This window comes from Seriola aureovittata, chromosome 12 (assembly GCF_021018895.1).
Source record: "Seriola aureovittata isolate HTS-2021-v1 ecotype China chromosome 12, ASM2101889v1, whole genome shotgun sequence".
Classification (NCBI taxonomy): domain Eukaryota; kingdom Metazoa; phylum Chordata; class Actinopteri; order Carangiformes; family Carangidae; genus Seriola; species Seriola aureovittata.
In genome coordinates, this window is record NC_079375.1 from 19913830 (window position 1) to 19934939 (window position 21110).

At 42.7% G+C, this 21110-nt stretch overlaps 1 protein-coding gene across 1 annotated transcript in view; it reads right to left on the reverse strand.

Moving 5' to 3' along the window:
- Positions 1–4918: 4918 nt before the first annotated feature.
- Positions 4919–21110, reverse strand: part of ephb3a (eph receptor B3a) — a 29887-nt gene continuing 13695 nt past the window's right edge. The window contains exons 5-15 of the mRNA XM_056392362.1: positions 20584–20919; positions 19729–19853; positions 17957–18113; positions 17641–17749; positions 17303–17355; positions 16518–16640; positions 15541–15788; positions 11819–12034; positions 11372–11521; positions 9460–9653; positions 4919–6673 (exon numbers count right to left, since the gene is read on the reverse strand). Coding sequence (XP_056248337.1) covers positions 6562–6673; positions 9460–9653; positions 11372–11521; positions 11819–12034; positions 15541–15788; positions 16518–16640; positions 17303–17355; positions 17641–17749; positions 17957–18113; positions 19729–19853; positions 20584–20919 — 1823 coding nt within the window. The 3' untranslated portion in view covers positions 4919–6561. The remainder of the gene's footprint in view (positions 6674–9459; positions 9654–11371; positions 11522–11818; positions 12035–15540; positions 15789–16517; positions 16641–17302; positions 17356–17640; positions 17750–17956; positions 18114–19728; positions 19854–20583; positions 20920–21110) is intronic.

Here is a 21110-nt window from a genome sequence, read left to right on the forward strand (position 1 = left end):
TTGGGACATCTGCTCTGAAACCACAGCATCACAAACCCCCACTACGTTTACTCAAAAGCCTAAAGTCTGTCTCTTCCTTCTCTATCCATGGCCTTTCCCCTCCCCTGGTGGGGATTTGTGATTCAAACTGGGCTGGGGGACCTAAACCCCTCTATCTCATCAGCAAACATACAAATGCATAATCTGGTCTTTCTTTCCATCCCTTTCACATGCATGCTAATGATCTGTGTTGGCCCCTCTTTTCACCAGGAGCTCACTGCTTTGGTGCTTTGAAACACACCCTGGCAGTCTGATGTAGCCCTTTGGATGCTGCATCTGGCTGGATTTGTTATATTTTTTTTACAGTGTACAATAGACAGTGTCACAGTGGCTGATGATTTTTCACCTCATGGCAACAAAACAGCACAGTCACAGCTTCGAGTCGATCACACATACAACTCAGCTGTGAAACGCTACATCTTCACCCCATCCCAGTCATGGTAGCAGCCACCAATTAAAAGAAAAGCTTGAAATTTTAGGAAATATTTTTTTTTGCTGAATTGATACCACTCTCTTGTTGTGTCTGGGTATGTGTATATGTATATGTAGCTGGAGATATCGGCTGCTTAGCTTAGCACAGAGACTGGAAAGGTAATTTGAAGAAATTCTCTTGTTCTGATCTGTTCTGGTCAATTTGTAGCCTTAATCTGATTGGTCTGTTCGTAGCCTTTTTTTGATTGGTCAATTGGGAATCACAATATAGCTACAAATACACCATTCAGAGTATGGCTACATACAAACCAATCAGAATACAGCTATGAATTAACCAATCAGAATAAGCCTACCAACCAACATATTAAAGCAGGGCAACAAATTGACCAATCAGAATAAGGCTACAAACCATCACCTTGACCTTTGACCTTTAACCACCAAAATCAAATCATTTCATTCTTTTTTTTTTTTTTAAAGTATATTTTTTTGGGCTTTTTATGCCTTTATTGGACAGGACAGCAGAGAGACAGGAAATGGGGAGGCAGAGAGGGGGAACGACATGCAGCAAAGGCCGTCCGATGCGGGACCCGAACCGGGGCCAGCTGCAGCGAGGACTGTAGCCTCTACACATGGAGCGCCTGCTTAGACCACTACGCCACACGACGCCCAATCATTTCATTCTTGAGTCCATCTGTACCAAATTTGTAGAAATTACCACAAGGTGTTCACAAGAATGGGATGGACAGACAAATGGACGTGTGGACGGACAGATGGACAGGCGGACAACCATGAAAACATAATCCCTCTGGTCCTGGCTGTCGCTGGCGCAGAGGCACAAAAATGGCTACCCATATCTACACATATAGAGTGTGCATCCAAAGCTGGATTCTCAGTAATTGTGTAGCTATAAATGTCTGTGGTATTTTGAATAAGGTTTTCTTTGTTCGGGAGCAGAATCTGGAAGTTCTGGTTTCACTTTGATTTTCTATTTCTTGGCCCAGAAACCAGGTGCCAGGTAATCAGCGGAGATGTTGGTTGGTTGGCCATTAAATAGTCTGTAACACAGCTAGCTTGCAACGAAGACAACAAAGATTCAAACTAACAGGCAACAGTGACTTATCCCCAATTCCTCTTCATCCTTACCCCCTCCTCCTCGCCTCCCCTGCTCTTTCCTCTTCCTGACCTCATTCGCTGCTCTGTCCCTGCTGATTCTCCTCAAACTGTGGGTGGCTGTGGCTCAGAGATCAGCAGCCCTGGCAGCATCAGTAATGTATCCGAGGGGCAGGGATGGAGAGGGGTTAGCAGCGAGCAGCCACTTTTCTGATGCACAGTATCCCGTCCTTCAAACCCAACAGGGTACGGACACCCGTTAATCAATGGTCAGGGCTTAATGGATCACACACTGCAGCGACTGAGCCACAGACAGGCAGAGGTGGGGAAGCCTCTCTGAGCACAAAGTGCACTGTCATGCTAATCATCAGTTCGAGCAACACTGAGGGCTTTTATGAGGAGTGCTGGGAGGTAAAGGAGAAATTGGGAAGCATTATTTACCGCTACAGATGTGTGTGTACGTGTGTGTGTGAGCGTGTTTCTGTGTTGCAGCTTTTTTAATTAAATGTGAACAAATCATTTGAGGGGAAAATTATTTTTCTGTACTTCTGTAATGAGATGTTTGTAGCTCCCCATTTATATTTTTCATTAGTCGTGATGCTGCAGCAGAGATTACGGTCGCATTCAGTGCCAGCTGCTACGCTGAAATGTTCAGATATAATACTTGAAGACCAGGGTTAGGGAGTGACGGATTATCTTTAACAAGATTACAATAATCTGGTTACAAGAAATGCTAAATGTAATCCATTAATTTAAATATAAAAAGAAGAATGTCTCATAACTTTATGGCTTTATTCTGAATTGTAGGTTTATGGGCAAAAAGGGAAATTATATACCATTTGCTAAAGGTTCTTAATGGTTAATTAGTGTCTATCAATAGGGAAATTAAATTAATGTCTTTAGTTACTTATAAGTGAGTAATATATTACATATTAGAGTTCATTTTTAGTTGACAGAATAAAGTACAGCTGCAGTAATACAATTTTAATGCCATGTGGAGTGCTGAAAGTGATCATGTAGGTTGAGCTTCATCGAGACACAGCTCTACAGCTCTAATTCTGGTGCATATTATTGATGATATGAATATGCATTATTAAGATCTGCCACTTTGGGATTCATACAAAGAAAACTTTAGAGACAACATAGCTAACCTGAACCCTTCTTGAAAAGAAAAAAACAGTGCGAAGAACAAAAATGCATGATCGTCAAACGAAATCAAAGCCGATTAGATTATTAGTAAAAATATGATATTTTTTAGATTAAGTTTTCCCTTCACTGTCACATATATATGTCGTGTGTGTGCACTGTTTCTTTCATTCGCTGCCTTCACATGATGACACTTTAATTAAAATAGAACCCGTATTACATAAAAAAAGATTGCTGAAAAGACTTTGATTTCCATTTGTGCTTGCAGTGCAGAGATGCAGAAATTCCTCCTCACAGTGTGAAAAAGAGCCGGTACCGAGTCGTTAAAAAGCCTGGTATTTTTGTGTCTCTCCTCACAGCTTCGGCTTAGTGCTGCATGCGCTTCACCATAAAGAGGGTAGTTTTCCATTGATGAGCCGGTACAGGCAGCTTCAGCACCAGCAGCAGCAAATCACTTCTCTGTTAAAAGGCCCTGATGCGTAGCAAACTCTCCTGCCAAGCCTCCTCGCTTCAAATCTGCCTGCTTGCAGACCCCCTGTAATTGGAGGCATTAAACTTGCTTTGGACAGGATGGCAAATGAGTGCTTTGAGCTTGGAAGAGAACTGACTGGTGCATTCAGAAGGGGTACACAAGTAGATGCAGCTAAATCTAACAAATCACTGCCAATCCAGCAGATCTGTGTGAGTGCACAAGCGTGTATAGTTATGCATTCGAATGTGTGTTTGTAGTGCGCCTATGTGTTTTTATGTGTCCTGTCTTGGCTGGTGTTCGTGTATGATTATGTAGCTACATCCGGTATAACGGCAGAGCTGCTGTTAATCTTGCAGTAATCGTCGGGATCACTCTGGTGATGTAGGGATTTGACGTTGAACCGCAGACTGTCTGGTCACTGATGAGCAACCGGCAGCCATGAAATAAAAACTGTCTGTCATCCTGCCATCACTTCCTCAGCTTTCACTCCACCAAGCACGCTCATTAAAATCTCTCTGAGAAACTGTCGCAGCTGATTTCTCATCACTTAATGGTCTGTAATACGATAATGAGATATTTTCCTTTAGGTTTGCTGCCATTTTGCATCATCTTTAAGATGCAGGAGTGAAAAACATTACAACTCCAGCTCTGCAGAGATGGAGGGCTATGAATGTTGTCTCCGGTGTAAGCAGCCAGCCACAGCGGGCTGTGAAGCTTGAGACGCTTAAAATGTTTAATGGTAAACAGGATGCGGAATCTCACTTTTGACATTGTGTCAGATCTCAGATGTAATAGGAAATACCAGGGAAAACACATTTAAAATAGGCTCCTCTTGTGTTTTAGAGCTTGATTAAAAGCTGGGCCTATAAAAAATACAGCCTTTCTCTGGAAGACTTCCTCCTCATTTGGTGTGTATGCATAATATTCTCTTCCAAGGTCAAACATTTCTACACATCTTCTTTCTTGCATCAACAGAAAGAGCAGCTATAGCCCCACAAAGCATTTGTCTGCTATCTGCCTGCAAAGCTTTGACACACAGGATAAATGCCACGCTTCGTAGGTCGCCCAGTGGAATTACACTCACTGGCTCGATGTCTGCATATATTGCACATTCTGATGTGTGTGCTCCTGTGGGCCTTCGTGTTGACCTGGTGTGTGTACATCCTGTGAGAGCAGCCGACATGATTAAAGAACATGCGGATAACACAACACCACCAGTCCTCCCTTTGGTGGATGATCATACAGCTGCTGTCTGAGCAGCCAGTCAAAAATGGTTAAGCATGAACTCTCAGAGCGCCCTCCCCCCTTTCTCGATAGACGAGCTTCCTCTCAGTCAATAAAAACAGAAAGGTGACAGCTTCACTCATCTGCAGTGCTGTGGAAAGAGACCCGGTTTGTGTCCTGGTTGACAGATTAAAGCCAAACAACACTGACATTTGGTGTGAAGCCAGATTAACTTTGCTTGGTTGAAGCCTCTCCAGCAGCAACAGAGACTGAAATCCCCAGAATAGTCCTGTGGTCTCACTAATTGGCGAGCTGCGTGGACTGGCCTTTGATTAATCTTAAATCTTAATGAGTCCATCCAATGCTGCTGTGATATTCTGACTGAGGAGGTAAAACACACTTACTATTCCCTCTTTTCATCCCTCGGCCGGATGAGAGGAGACCTGGAACTTCAGCCTAGTGAACCCGCGGAAAAATCAAAGAGAATACCAGAGATCCATTTAATAATTTATTTGCATATGATTATCGTAAAAATACTGAAAGAGAAATGCTTATTTTTGTTCTAGTTTTCTGGCATTTTTTTTTACAATCTAATACACCTTTAATTGCACAGGAAAAAGTCTGTCCTAACAGACACACATTTCATTTTCTTCTTTCATTGTGACATATAGTTTCAGATATGTAATGACCATTAAACTGTAATTTCTCCATTTGTTTGCTCCTCCACAATAAACAAACAAGCATATAAACGAGGGTCATAGAGAGGCCAAAGTCAGGTCAGATAGTTGTAAATGCTGAGCGGATTGGTCTAATAGAAATATAGTATTATATACAGGCAGTTGTTTTAAATAGGAACTGCGCTGATAGCCGGCGTGCTGAAGAAAACACATGTCAGGAGAAATGAACCAATGAGTGATTTGTTCTACATCAGTGTTTGTAGGTCAGGTCAATATTAAGGTCACAAAGCTATCATCTGGATAGTGACCTTTTTAATTCTCGCTGATCTGCAACACATTTGCCAAAGTAAAATATACAACACAGCACTTCCACGGGCGCTTTTCATAAAAAAAATAAAATAAAAAATGTCTAACAGCGATCTCGACAAAGTCTCCTCAGTGTTTTTAAAGGTTATTCTTCTGTCTGCGCAGAATGTTTCCTCCTTAATTCACTCATTCATGTCTGTCTGGTTTGTTAATGTGTGAAAAAACAAGCATTGTAATAAAAAAGTCAAGCCCCCAGGTACTTGTAAAAACAAACAAAAAAAAGAAAACACACCTCTTTGCAATAACAGATAATAACTTAGCATTCAAAACAATGCGTATATGAATCAAATAAGATTAAGAAAACATGGACGTTAAAGTCCATACAGCAAAATGCCACCAAAGCAACAGTTAATGTGGAACTTATTTGTACTTTTCTCATGAAGAAGCTTCCACTTTGGCATGCACATGATGTGTCCCGCACAGTGTCAGTTACATCTCTCCTCTGACAGACAGAGAGAGACGGTGTGAAGACTCAGATGCTTTGTACAGATTTGTAACACGTATATCTCCCAGTACATGTGGAAGACAGTATTTAAGAGGAAGCAGATGAAAATTGTGGTTTTTTTTTTGTTGTTTTTTTTGTTTCTAAAAAAGCAAAATAAAAGAACATTGTTGGTTGGGTTAAAAAAGAAAAAAAAGAAAAAGAAAAAGATTGATTAGATTGAAGGTCTACAGATGTTGAGCTTTATCTTGGCACTGTTGTATAATCTAGACACTGAATCCTATCATCTGTGTGAGCTCTCCCAGCCTCGGTCTGAGGGTGAGGAGAGGGAAGGATTGATTCCCAACCAGCAGAAAACACATGCAGACATGCAAACACAACCTGAGAGGGGGCAATAGGAAGTTTGGCTTTATGTCAATAGTCACAAATCCACAAGTGTCAAGTAATGAACACACACACTGCAATGGAAAGTTCGGACATTAAATCTCCAGTCAGAAACAAATCTCCAAAAAAAAAAACGGTCCTCGGTCTCTGTAGCTGGAGCTTCCTTCTTTTTCTTCTTTTTCTTCTTTTTATTTTACATCAGGCTCTTTGCATCAGAGTTTTTAGGTAGTTTTTAATCATTCGTTCTGTATCCTCCGGTTTGCAGCAGCTCACACTCTGATGGGGAGAGTTTGGCTCATCTGTTGCCGAACGATTTCCTGACTGCTGTCCGGACTCTTTCTGTTGTGTCCCGGCAGCGTCCCTCCGAGCCGCAGCAGGTCCCTGCCAACGCAAAGCCACACACAGGTCAGCAGCAGGTTGACACACACTTTAAACTAAAGATACAGCTCATTATTACTGCGCTAAGTGATCTCAGTGAAGGTGGATAAAGGTCTAATCCATCTTAGCGTCAGTGTAGCTACATTCTGCTTAGTATATGCACCTAACACCTCATGTTTATAAACAATAAAAAAAAAAGCAGCACCATGAGAATATGCTCAAAGCTCCAGCTGCTGTAAACAAAGTCCAGCTCAAATGACAAGCCAAATCTATTTATCACATCTCCAGTTCTAATAAAAGTTCAACATATTCTCAGCTATCTTGGAAAAAGCGCAGCAGCCTCAGTGTCCTTTGTTCCTCGGCCAGTGTCCTTGTTTTTGAGGACCTCGTGGCTGAAGATACTCTACAGATAGCGCTGCATCTCATATCCTCCCCCTCCCTTCGTTATCTGGCCCAACATCATTGAACAGCCAATGGCAGGTGAGCAGCATCGAGCAGCATCGAGCATTTCGCCGCCTCACACGCAAACACAGGAGACGCTCTCTAAATCATGCTCTGACAACATGATCCTTTCTCTCTCCTTCTCTTCCTCCCGCTCCTTCTCCGTCTATCTCTCTTGCTGTTGCATACAGATGAGGCTATAAATTAATCATTGGCATGTCATCTGCACACAGCGACACGTAGCATAACATGCACACACACACACACACACACACAAGCATCACACACACACACACACACACACACACACACACACACACACACACACACACACACACACAAATACCCCCCTCTTATTCGCCCATCACAGCATCGGGCGCGCCCTCCCCTGATGCATTAAAAAGCTCATTAGCAACCTAATTAAACACATTCCTCTCTTTTAGCTTCTCCTCAATCTCCCTTATTACTCACACTTCATCACTTCCTGCTTTTCCACATCAGCAGCTCTGGCTGCTGTCTGTCCTATCACCTATATTCCAGCATCCAGCCAAGTATACGGGAATTAAACTGAGGTCAGCCATTACATTTCCACACACAATTAGCTTCACTGAGCCCAAATCCTGGCGTAGGATTTGCCCTTGGGGCTCGGTGTTAGAATGAAACTGTGAGCCAAGGAGCTGGCACAAGACCTGGAAACTGTATGTATGAATTCTGCCTTTTGTGCCTGAAACAGGAACAATCGCATAGTCAGAGCTACAGAGTTGAAGATGTGTGTTTGATTCATTATACATCACTACAGAGCTGAGGAACTAGCATCTAAACCAGCACTAATCATACTGTTGACTGGATGCCAGGCTAACAAAATTCAGAACAAACGAAAGACGGCTGAAACATTTGGAGTCACTGCAAGAAAGAAGGCGAGGACATCTACCTTTGAATAAGTCAACTTCTTCACTTCCAAGGGAAGTGTCAGTGAAAAAGAGGCAGGCGTCTATCTGGCAGCAAAACCCTTCAGCTGTGAGAAGTATCCTCCCAAATCAAGCACAAGCAGAAAAAACAAACCAGACCCAACAAGCATGAACCTTGTTGTGCCTCTCTTTAGGCCAGCCATAATTTTTTTACTGTGACATCTTATTCCAACAACCCAGAGGCATAGCACTGCTTGTCTCTGCCCCGGGAGGAGTCTTCATCCTCAGCTTCACAGCTGTCATATACAGTGCAGGGGACAATTTCACACAAGGTGAAAGAGAAGGAATTGCATCACCCAATTTTTTGTGTTTGCACTATTTCTGCTGTTATTGTAGAAAAACCTCAAAAGCATTTTGTGCCTATGTGGGAAAAAACCAGCAGCATAATGCATATATTTTCAACAAAGGTTGTCTGCAGTGGCTGTCAAGTCCGCCAGCAGAGCAACAAACTGCAACAGCACAGCCAAGATTGCAGACTTAATGATTAAAGTTCTTGCAAATTTGTGAACAAATATTATAAAATTTCTACCATGAGCTTCTGCCTTTAGCTCTTCTGGTTGCTGTTGTGAACTGAGAGTCCTCAGATGTCAGATGATCGCAGGTGAACGTCCATTTGTTACAACAGTATAGAAACCCACTGAGCTCTTTTGCTGCAGCTAGACAGGAAGTCAACTCTGAAAGTTTGTCTGAAAAGTTGCTAAATCTCACAATAAACTTGCCAAAGTGGCAACTGTGAAGTTCTTTGTTCCTTCTGAAAAGAAGTAAGATATAGCACATTTCCAAAAGCAAACACTTCAGTCTCTCCCCATTCACTTCAGTGTGCGAGAGGCACTTTGAGAACAAAGCTAAAGGCAAAAATGGCATGACATGAATCTTTCTTTATTTAAGAAAAGTGTGTGAGAAAACTACTTCCATCTGTAAGTGAAGGATTAAGGTGTCAGCTTGCTTCAAACAAGGTGCTTGTTGATTGGTTGAACGGCATCTAAATCCCCCTCCACCCACATCTTTCTGACATTGGAATGGGGGGGGGCCTGCATCAATCAATTTCTGTAACTGTCTGAAAGTGACAATTCAACAAGCTCGCCCACTTCATGCAGCGATTGGTGGAGGTGAGAAAGGAAGCAGGGTTTGAACTGACATTTCGTATGAAATGAGTGCAACTTTTTAAACGTCTAAAAGTGTGGGACGTTATTACCACTTGAACAATTACCAATTATCTCCCTGGTGGTTGGTTTTAACCCCACCTTTCACTGTGGTTGTTCTGAACAGCCATAAACACTGTTCCAAACTTCAGGTCCTCTTGTTAGGACGATACCTCATACGAACCAGTTTGTTTCAAGCCCACTGACACCTTTAAACTGGTCCTGTATATGGACTCACCCTGAGTTGGTGCTGGTCACCACCTTGAGGCTGGCGGCATTGCGGAGCAGCTTGTCCAGGGTGCTGACGATGCGCGAGAACTTGGGCCTCAGGTTCCTCTCCTTCATCCAGCACTCCAGCATCAGCTGATGCAGCACCATGGGACAGTCCATGGGCGGGGGCAGCCGGTAGTCCTGCTCTACTGCCGTCATGACCTGAGCAACAGGAAATCAGTCTTAACAAGAGTCACCAGCCATGCTAGCTGCTCAGTGAGGCTGTGCTTAGACACGGTGATTCTTTGAGCTAAATGCTAACATCAACTAACTGCTAACATGCTCACAGTGATAGTTTTAGCATGCTGATGTTGTTTACCATCATGTTTACCATGTTAACCATTTTAGTTTAGGATGACTAGCATTTGCTAATTGGCTCCAAATAGGAATGTCATTAATTTTGGGGGTATCTCGTCCTCAGCCAAACCTTTTCAAAGAGTCGGGGGATCACTAAAGTCACTACAGTTCATCCACTGGGTACCATGAATATCTGTGTCAAATTTGACCCCAATCTGTTTCATAATTGTAAAAATATTTAACTCTGAAAAAAGAAAAAAGGTCAACAGACATTAGCATCCATGAAACCACACCGCTAACACGGCCAAAAACGCAAACACATCGAAATGAACATTAAATTTCACGCTAAATATTGACCCAGAATATCTTGCACACAAGGATTCAATCAAATTTCATGTGGTGTTTCTTCAAAGTGCTAACACTTGGCTCTGACTCATTTGTATTATTGCTCACTGTGTTTGGCCTTTGTGAGTGCGGCAGAAGAATAATCCCCAGTTAGCATATTATGTCCTACATTAGGCAGTTCCTCGACTCATGCTGTCACATATTCCAATCTTCCTTTCAGTATCTTTACAAAACTATAAAAACAATATGCTCAAGTGTTATCAAAGTTGTCACTTCAAAACTGGCATGATTGATAGGAGAAACAATAAGTGGGGGATGAAAACGCTCACTCATTGATTTGATTTTGCCTAGCAACTGCATTTCCCTCCATAAGCTCTGTATGGGTTTTAACTCCCCACAACAATAAAAAATTGCCATTTGGGAACAATAAAGCATTTCTGCCGCACTCCTCTTCTCCTGCTGCTTGTCCTTTGATTTTTATGTCGTGCTTGTAGCCTCCGACTACCTCTGTTTATATCTCGTATTTGTTGACTCTGTTGCTTATTGAGCGATGACTGTGGCACAAAGGCTGTTGGGAACAATAGAGGGCCTCTACTTTGATGCTTTCATTACTGCGTGTGGGTTTTGTTATGAAAGTTATACATACATTACTGGCGTTTTTCATTTTGGCTCCTTTTTTGCTTTATTGCTATCAGCGTTACAACTCTCTTTTTGAAGCACAATACAGAGCAGATATTCCTCTGAGAATAAAGTGGAGGTGTACACGTTGCTTCAGTACTTTGTTCAGGGAGGAGGAACCAAGAGATTTCTTTTTCTTTCCTGCATGCTCACTGCTATAGTTATGATGTCTGTGCAGTGCAGATAGCCTACAGGTAACAACGCCTGTGAAAAAAAAAAAAGCCTTTCCTGGGTATGCCTTTGTGTGTGTGTGTGTGTGTGTGTGTGTGTGTGTGTGAGGGGGGAGGCTTTGCAGTATGGATTTGTAGAGGGTGGGCAGGATAGGGCTGTAAATAAGGTGGTAAAAAGTAGAACACAAGCACACAGCTGCACCAGCATCTGCAATGAGGAGATAAAGACAGCAGAACAGGCCCAGGTCCAATATGTCACGCTGGAAATCAAAGCCACAGCAGCTCAGAGAAACTCTCAGCCGGCCCTAAACTTAGACATAGAACTCCTCTGTGTGTGTGCATTTGGTCTAAGACATGTGTTTGCGACATGAGACCGTCATGCTAACTCACATCCTGGTTGCTCATGTCCCAGTATGGTCTCTCTCCATAGGACACCACTTCCCACATGACGATGCCGTAACTCCACACATCACTGGCAGAGGTGAACTTCCTGAAAGCGATGGCCTCTGGTGCCGTCCACCGGATGGGAATCTTCCCTCCCTGCTCAAACACACACACACACAGAGGGGGATGGTATCAACACCCTGGGAGACACTACAGTCAGATAACAACAACACTGGGAGACAGCATGAACACACACATGCAGAAGCTAATGCAAATTTCACAGGCGGTCTCGCATGCTAACGCAAATATTGGCACAAATGAGCAGTCAGACATGTATCCATATGCACATGTGAAACAAGTGAGGGGGATCAAATTAACAAGCTCAATTAAACATGCACAGAGTGTACAAACACAGAATAGCAGAGCACACACACACACACGCTTAATACTGACCAGGGAGCTTGTGTAAGTGGGATCAGCTGAGGTGTCGTCAAGGAAACGCGACAGGCCGAAGTCAGAGACCTTGCAGACCAAGTTGCTGTTGACCAGGATATTGCGGGCGGCGAGGTCTCGGTGAACATAGTTCATGTCTGACAGGTACTTCATCCCCGCAGCGATGCCACGCAGCATCCCGACCAGCTGTGTCATCGTGAAGCGTCCGTCATTCAGCTAGAAAAATACAGTCACAGCGAGAGGCAGGAAGAGAGCAGAAGAGAGGACAGTTAATGAGGAAGGAGACCAGCAAAACGAGAAAAAAAAGGGAGCGTTGAAATATGGAGAAACAGACGATAGGGAAGAGTCGGGAGATAAAGAGAAGGGCAAAACACCAGAGAGCCAATCAGTCACTGAGGCAACATAAACATGACATCTGTCATAGCGCTTCACGGCTGCTACTGACAGTCACTGACAGCTGACCTTTTCACGCATGCTGTCCAATTAGCTGATTAATTAGACTCTTTACTATCATACTAAACCCATTAAGGCTCAATATCGACACCACACAAAAACAAAAGAACGCGAAGCAACAGAGCAGCTGAAATCAAAACCAGACCACTGCAGGTATTTTCTTTTTTCCATTCTCAAATTAGTTGCAGGTACAGGCAACACACGCCTGTTAAAATTAAATCTTTCAGGCAAAAAGCTTTGTTTGCATATTTCATTTTATTCTATTTTATTTTTTTGCTTGTGAACATTAAAGCAAGATCAGCCTGTCAACTGAATTGGAACAGCATGTTGCTCAAAGCTCATTTTCCCCATTTTAAAGTCCATGATTTGCAGATTTTTGCCCATTAATGTTAACATTTGAGAGGCATGAAACAAATCTGAGATTAGGGCTTTCAGGGTTTCATTCTGAATTCACCGTGTTTATGAAGTGTGCCACAGTGGGATGAACTCAAGATCATAACAGATCAGCACACTAACCTGTGAAGGCTCATGCAACCTGATGTGTGAGAGTTGGACTAAAACTAATCAATAAAATGTCAATACACAGTGAAACAGCAGTGAGGTTTTCTTTCACGACTTGAACATTTAATACAAGTAGAATTTGGTGGGGAAAAAAAACAAATTTTTTGCATAATCAATCCCTTCTTTGACTCCACAATGAGAAAGCTCAGAACATAAGATGTGACACGACAAAAGCATAAACATTCTGCTTTGTAGTCTGCACTCTCCAATGAAGTCTGACAGCACAACAAGCCGGGATGGATGGATGTATAAACAGCCATGATTCATAGCAGGCCTTCAAAGCCATGGTGGTATGTATGTATGACTGTGTGTGTGTTTTATTTCTGCAGTTCTACAAGTGCATATGTGTTTATGTGTGTGTGTGTGTGTGTTTTTGTGTGTGTGTTTGTGCAAGTGTGTCAGTGTCTCCAGGGGACTGCCGTACGCATTCTCATGTGTGCGACACACTCGGACAGTTTGTGCTTGTGTGAGTGAGTTAACTCTATAGTGTCTTCATTAGAGCAGAACTCAGAGTTCCTCTGAGTCACAGGCAGGGGAGCGGGGGTGAGCGCAGCACAGGCCGGGGAGTTTTTTTGTGTTATTTGTGGGACAGCTGACTGAGAGGAGTGAGTGAGAAGGAGGGAAGAAGCTCTGGCTGGACTATCATATCAGCTGTACCACTAACATTTCAATGTTCAAGAGCCCGTTGACAATTATCTGCAGTAAAAATAGTAAACGGTTGACTGGATAAAACAAGCAGTTTGGAGATGCCACCTTGGGCTCATGTGATGAGTATTTTTTGACTTTCTTCTGACATTACATAAAAGATTGATTATTTAAGAAAATAATTAGCAGATTAGCCGATAATGAAATTTTTATTTGCAGCTGTTTCAAACTGTTTGCTTTGTCTGAGCAACATCACAGAACCTAAAGACACTGACTCTGAGAGTCAGCAATCCACACATGTCAGGAGCTGGTAGCAGCAAAAGAAAAGTTGCTTGATAAATTACTTGTAAGTGCTGATTATTCAAATACCAAAGTTGTTGTCAAACCTCAATAATGTTTTGGCACAGACTGAAATCCATCTGTAGCACAGAGTACTGAAAACAGCAGAGCATCAGTTTTCAGTGTTCGGGTTAGGGTTAGCAATTCATTGTCTGATTTACTTGTGCTTTAATCATAGATTCACTAACTTCACTCAGAATTTTGTGAAATTCAGACTGCACTTATTAGAAAAACATTTAATATTTCAGATGTTAAAAATATTTGTTTTATGTTATTTATACTGAAAGAATTTATGCTCCTCAATTCAAAGTATTGGGAAAAAACTGCAATATATATTAAGAAAAGTAGGGCTGCTAAAAATTTTTCATTATGTATTTGATGATAATTTTTCTGACTGATTTATTAATCGTCAAAGTGTAAAACTGTCAATCAGGTAAACTGTTTTACAATCACATAAAACTGAGAAAAGCAGCAAATCTTTATATTTGAGAAACAAGAAACAGTGAATGTTCATCTTCATTGATAAACTATCAAGCAATTATCAAAACTGGTTAATTTTCTGTCGATCAACTAATCGATTAATTGACTGATCATGTCATTTGTGAAAGGAGGGAAGAAGCTCAGAGGTAGGGCTGCATCTAACTATTATTTTCTTGATATATGTATATGTTTTTTTAATTTTGTTTTGTTTTGTTTCAATCAATTGAGGCCCATTACCATTTCCAAGATGCCAAGTGGACAGATTCAAATGACTTGTTTTCTGTCCAAGACCCAAATAAATCCAATTTAGGAAAATGAAAAACCGGTAAAGGCATTCATAAGTTTGAGAGTCAAATTTGCGTAATACATTACTTACAGAATTAATCAATTATCAAATATGTCAATAAATTTTCAATCAACTAGATGAAAACAGAATCAACTAAAATGTGTCTGCACCAGTAAAGAAAAACAACCAGCATGTGACCATACAGACGTAACAAATAGGTCCCAAGCCAGAGTCACTGAAGCAACGAGATATCAAAGCAAGCCGTTCAATGCCAAGAATCATCGATGTCACTGATAACTCTACCCTAAATTTCTCATTAGCTATGCAACGAATCTGAATTTCACTTAAAGATAAACAGTACTCAAACGCAGCAGCATGGCATCGATTCCCCACAAGCATTAATTAACCTCATTCAGCCTAACAGCTACAGAAAGTCGACTTCGTCACAGCGCAGCCATGCGAGAAAACACATTTTATTGGATGTAAATGACATGTTAAAGCCCCCACGCAGCTGGAAATGTACTGTGTGACACCTCATTTCTCATCCTGCCTTTGTTCAGCGTTTTGTGTAGGTGGTGGTAGTCTGAACCAAAAACTCTGATCAGTAATGTATTCTGCACTTGTACAAAGACTCTCTAATACACTGATGCAAACCTATCCAAAGATCTGCCGTGTGACAGTTTTCCACCAGGAGTTTGTGCATTGGAAAGCCTGTCAGCATCAGTCAGTCACGTCAAGCAGAGACACTATGCCTGTCTCGAGGCGTTATATTGCACATTTAATCTCTATCACTCAGCAAGTGAGCGCCTCAGGGTGTTTTACAGAGAGTAAAACATTTCGATAACCCGGAGGTGTGGTGAATGACTGTCTGTGTGTGTGTTCCTCTCAGCTTTGATACAAACAGAAAGTAATCTTCTCCGTCAGAGGTGTTGTGACACGCACCTCCCGCCAAGCTTACCCTGAGGAAGGAATCGAGTGCTCCGTTCTCCATGAATTCGGTGATGATGAGGACAGGGCAGCTTCGCGTCAGAACGCCTTCCAGCCGGATCACGTTGGGGTGGTCGAACTGGCCCATGATCGAGGCCTCGCCGAGGAAGTCCCGCCTCTGGCGCTCGGTGTAGCCTGCCTTCAGCGTCTTAATCGCCACCACCATCTCCCTGCGACCGGGCTGCTTGAGGCGCCCGCGACACACTTCACCGAATTCACCTGGAGTGAGAGAACAAGGTGTGGGGTGTGGGGGGGAGGGGGTGAGGGTGATGGGGGAGAGGGATTGAGTGAGCAAAGGAAAGAAGAGGAGGGGTGGAGGGAAAGAGGAAGTTGGGGGAAAGTGCAGGGAAAGGGAGCGTTACTGGCTGGACTCGGGAGTGAAGGAGCTGATTTGAAAGAGTTGAGGGTCGGCGTCAACTTTGGGAGAGGATTAGAAAAGAGAAGAGGAGAAGACGGAAGGTCAGAGGTCAGAGATGTTGGGGAGAGAGGGAGTGACTGGTATCGATCGAGTGTGCAACCTGGGAGCGGTGGAGGGAGACAGAGGACGGGTGAGGAACCTGGGGGTTTTGCATGTGGTGCCTGAGTACGAATATTTACAAGGGAAAGAGAAAGAGAAGGAAAGAAAGAAAAGACAAGGAGGGAGGAAGGTTGAACGAGCAGGAGCAGACTGTCATTTGAGGTGAAGTTAGGATACAACATGCCGCTGGAGAGAAAAAGAAAAAAAAAAGAAAACAGACTAGAAGGGGAAGAGCTACAGAAAAGATTTTCACTTGAATCCTTCCCACCCACAGCTCTCATGTGCACTCTGTATCCTAACCCTTTTCTCCCAGAGAGGACTCTCTTACAGAACAGTCCTCGGGGCTTGATGGCACACGCCTGTTCAAATAAATGATTTATAAACCTGAATCATTCTCCATCCTCTTGGACAAAAACAACAACGTTGTTTACCTGCACCGATGACTTCTTCTATTTTCACACAGGAGATGTCTATCTCTTTGGCAAACTCGTGGACGGCGTCGTTTGGGTCCTCGTAGGTGAAAGGGTCAATGTACACTTTGACCCCTGGAGAAACTGAGAGGGGAAAAGCCAAAGAGACTGAGATATCTCAACAACTATATATATAAATATATCACACCATAGCTACAGTATGTGTTTAAATTTACATATAATCAAGTCTGTTCTAATGTGATACATGAGACTGAATTCTGAACACACAGAAAACAAAAACAGTCATGACAAAATTAACATTTTCTATGATTATTTTTTGGGTATTTAGTCTTTAGCTGACAGATTGCAGTTGAGCGGCAGACAAGGAATATGAAGAGAGGCGGAGGTTGGGTCACATGCAGCAGGAATGACCAGGAATGTTGCAGTTTACATAATGTGTGTCTCAGCCTGTAGGCCAGTGACACACCCAGAAATGTTTTGCTTGCAATCATTAATGGAAAACCTACATTTGATATCATTATATTAAATTCTTAAAACTGTATTCAAATATGATAAAACTAAATTGTTTAAAAGGAAAAGACCTTTTAGGTCAAAAGGCAAACCTAGGAGCCGTCTTCTACGTGTCTCTACTTTATATTTTTCAACTCAGCTGATCTATCTGGTCTGGACTCGCTCTGAGCAAACAGTGGAATGGTTTTCTGCCTGAATCAGGTGATTGGATAATTGATTGAATCAGTTGGTTAACTGTACAGGCATGACCAAAGGGCCACAGAGGACACACTTACTGTATTGCTGCAGTTTCTCGGTGTACTCCAGCTCTGAGCCGCTGCGCTGCTTCCTGTAAACAAGTAGCACATAAACAAAGTCACATTCACATAATCAGCCTTGACCCTTTCCAGGTATTGCAAAACTAATATCTAACTCAACTATCAGATTAAACTGCAGACTGCCACAGAAGAAACTCACAGAGCAGCTCTGGTTTTTCACCTCCTTTTTGAAGCTAAAGAGTGAGTATACACACTTTGAAAGCATGTTAAAATTTAATGAGCCTCTTTGTTAAGGGCCTAACTAACCAAAGGAAACATGTAGTTCAAGCTGTCAGTAATAAAAATCAAACACTTACTTAAGGCAGACAACAGCGATAACCACCAAGGCAACAATGACCACCAGACCTGCAGAGGCCGAGCCGATGATGAGAGGCAGCTGGTCCTGCACCGACTTCTGAGGGTCACCTGGACAAAATAACACACATACAGACACGAATGAGTAGATAACAGCAGAAACACTACTTCAGAGATTAAAGGGTGGCCTGTTCTGCATGTGTAATGGCTACCAATTAAGGTGGCCATAAAAACTATTAAGCTGGAGCCCTCATTAAGAAAATTGTAGCAGCGGATCATCAAGAACAGACTGTAAAGCAGGGGAGAGGTTGTCCGTACTGTGTAGGCTGGTGCTGAAGTCCATGGGGTTGCTGTAGCGTCCGTATCCGGCAACAGTGCGAGCTCTGACCTGCACCACATAGGGCGTTGCAGCCCTCAGACCCTCCACCTTAGCCGAGCTGTGCTGGGCTGTTACGGTGTGCGACATCGCCTGGCCCTGAAGTACAAAAATAGGACTGTTAAAGCAGCAAGTGTTTCATTATCATTTTCAGATGGCTTGTGGGTGAAGAATCCCTCTTATATAATATAATGCAGTCAAATTAAATATATCAAATAACACAATCTTCCTCCAACAAATTAAAAGTTGAATTCATGATAAAATGCACCATGGTTCATTTGAATAAACTTAATGGATTGGCTGCTACATCTTTTCTTAGTGAGGTATGAGTCCTCTGGTAGCTTGTGGTGGCTAATGCTAGCCGAATCTTACTTAACTGCCCTGCAACCAAAAGTTAATTATGACTATTTTCTTCTTGTGCTACAGCTACAGTACATTTTTCAGTTACATTTATCCTGTAATTGTCACTTGTGGTCACTGTGAGTTAGCTAAACTATAAGTTAGCTTTTGAAAACACAGGTTTTGCTAGTACAGCTTTTCTCGGTCTGGTACAGCAAGTAGCCAATGTTGCTAATGCTAACTTAAGACGGATAAAGCTAATCAACACTGCTGATTCAGTTTTCTGACTTTATGATTCTTCTCAGATTGCGCTTCTGTTATGGTATGTTTGAGCATTTTGGCTTATCCTGTGTCACATTTAGCCAAAGTGCTCAGTGTTTAAGAAACCTTACAGTCTACGTATAAAGACCAACATTAGCACTGAATGAAAAACTGCAATCCCACTGTAGAAGTGGCAATTATTAATCACCTTGCAAATCAGAATAATTTCAGTCCGTTCAGTTCAAAGATGTGTAGAAACTGACTATTCAGTTTAAGTTTTTGTCTGAGCTAATCAACTGCATCACTGTTCAGTAATAAGTTCAGTTCAGTTTCTTTAAGAAACTTTAAATATAGAAATAACATTACGTCTATCCCAGTTGAGCTGAATGGTTCTTTCAGTCAACTGGAGCTCCGGTTGGGGGTTTGTGTTAAAGGTTTTCGATAACGATTTGTTCGGACGTGTACTGAACATCTGCATTTCATTACTTTCTAAAATCCGGGGTCGTCCAGCGACAGAGTTGAACCTGGATCAAGTTTAGTCACAGTTCAATGTGAAGTCATCCAGCAAAGCTGAGCTAATGAAATACAGGCAAATGCACCTGAAATACTGCATGTATGTGAACAGTGTAATCTACCAGTCGCTTCAGAATTATTGTTTAAACGACATGATGTTGCTTCTTTAACTTTCCACTGATGAGAAATCCTTCCTGATCCGTTAAGCCCTCAAACAAACGGGCCTATTACTAAAACTGACATTGTTTCACTGGTACCTGAAGCAACACAGACCCTTACATAGCAGTGCTGTTTACAGTCTGAACTAGCGTCTAAGGTCGAGAATTTTACCATCAAAGTTTATAAAACGTCCGTATTAGATCAGCAGGACTTTACTAGGAAGTTTGAGCAATAGCAATGATGCATTACTTCACCAGTTGCTGGCCCATACTCATACAACAATAGACATTTCTAGACTCTACCAACACACACACACACACACACACACACACACACACACACACACACACACACACACATACATACATCACATTTCAATATTACATTTTTGAGCATCCATAAAAATGCTGGAAAAGGCAACAGCTAAAAAGTCAGAGCTTACCCTCTCATGGTATTTAATCTCGTAGTCGAGGATGACCCCGTTTGGTTTCTCGGGCGGCAGCCACGACAGGCTGAGAGTGTCTGAGGTGGAGCGCATCAGATGGACGGTGGGCACTGCTGAAGGCGCTGTGGGTGGACACCACAGAGGAGAGCTTTATGTTAGGCTGGCACTGGAAACTTACTACATCTGCGAGTCGGGGGGGTTCATTGCTGTAAAGCTCCCAAGTTGCCAAGATTTTCTCTTTTGAAGTCTCAAACCATCACAGTAATATAATTATTATTCAAAATACTTCAACCAGAACGGTTTAAGAAAAGCGGCACAATGTTTCACCTTCACTGTTCTGCAGTTTATTGATTTGTGAAGCCTGAAAGTGACTCAACTGACAGTCATTGTCCCGGGTCCATAAACTGCAGTAAGGTGGATTAAGTGCAGGTTAACTGGGAGAGTAATTACAGACTGTGAGAGGTGCTGAGCAGTTTGGTTGATGATGATGCTGCAAATATTAAGTGGAGATGTTGAAAGGTGACATTGTCAGTGATATAATGCAAGACTCCTGGCTGACAGTGGAGATACTGAAAACTCGTTTTTATCCACCTTACTTATAACTCGCTCCAGCTGAGAGTTTTCCCAGCTGCCGCTCTCTCTGAGCTTGTTCAACAATGTTTACTGTTGATGTTAATACTGCTCTGGACAATGAGAGCTCATTAAGACATTCACTGACATCGACTGAACGTAGGATCCACTAACCTGCCTGTTTCATCGTAATGGTAAACGGTATTGATTGGAGTGGCCTTTATAAATTAACTTGGTTTGGAAACACATTCACTGTTATTGACAAGATCCTCTTCTACTAACCTGCTTGGTTGGTGGTGATGTTGACTGTGGAGTAGCTGGGTGAGGTGGGGTTTTTCCCAGAAACCCCGTTGACAGCCTGCACCTCGAAGCTGTAGCGCGTGTGAGCCTGCAGGTTCCTCACCACCACCTTCCTCTGCCTCAGCCCCAACCTGCGAGGAGCGATGTCCACATTGTCGTCGCAGCGCGTGCAGGGGCTCCGGTCCCTCAGGCATTTCTTACACACCACGTTATAGACCAGGTCACTCCTCCCACCTGTGTCCTCGGGCTCCTCCCACTCCAAGGACAGCGAGGTCTCGTTCACGCTGGATATAACATTGCGCGGCGCTGAGGGAATAGCTGCACAGACGCACGGACACATGTAGGTGTTTAAGAAGGTGGGCAGGCAGACTAGAAAAACACACAACTGAGGCGCTAGTTATGTTCCCTATGCAGTGCTTACATTATCCTCCCTCCATGGTGAGAGAAATGTTTTGTAAGAAGGCAACAAGAGGTAGAATTACACGTTCAGAGGGTAGAGAATGTAATCC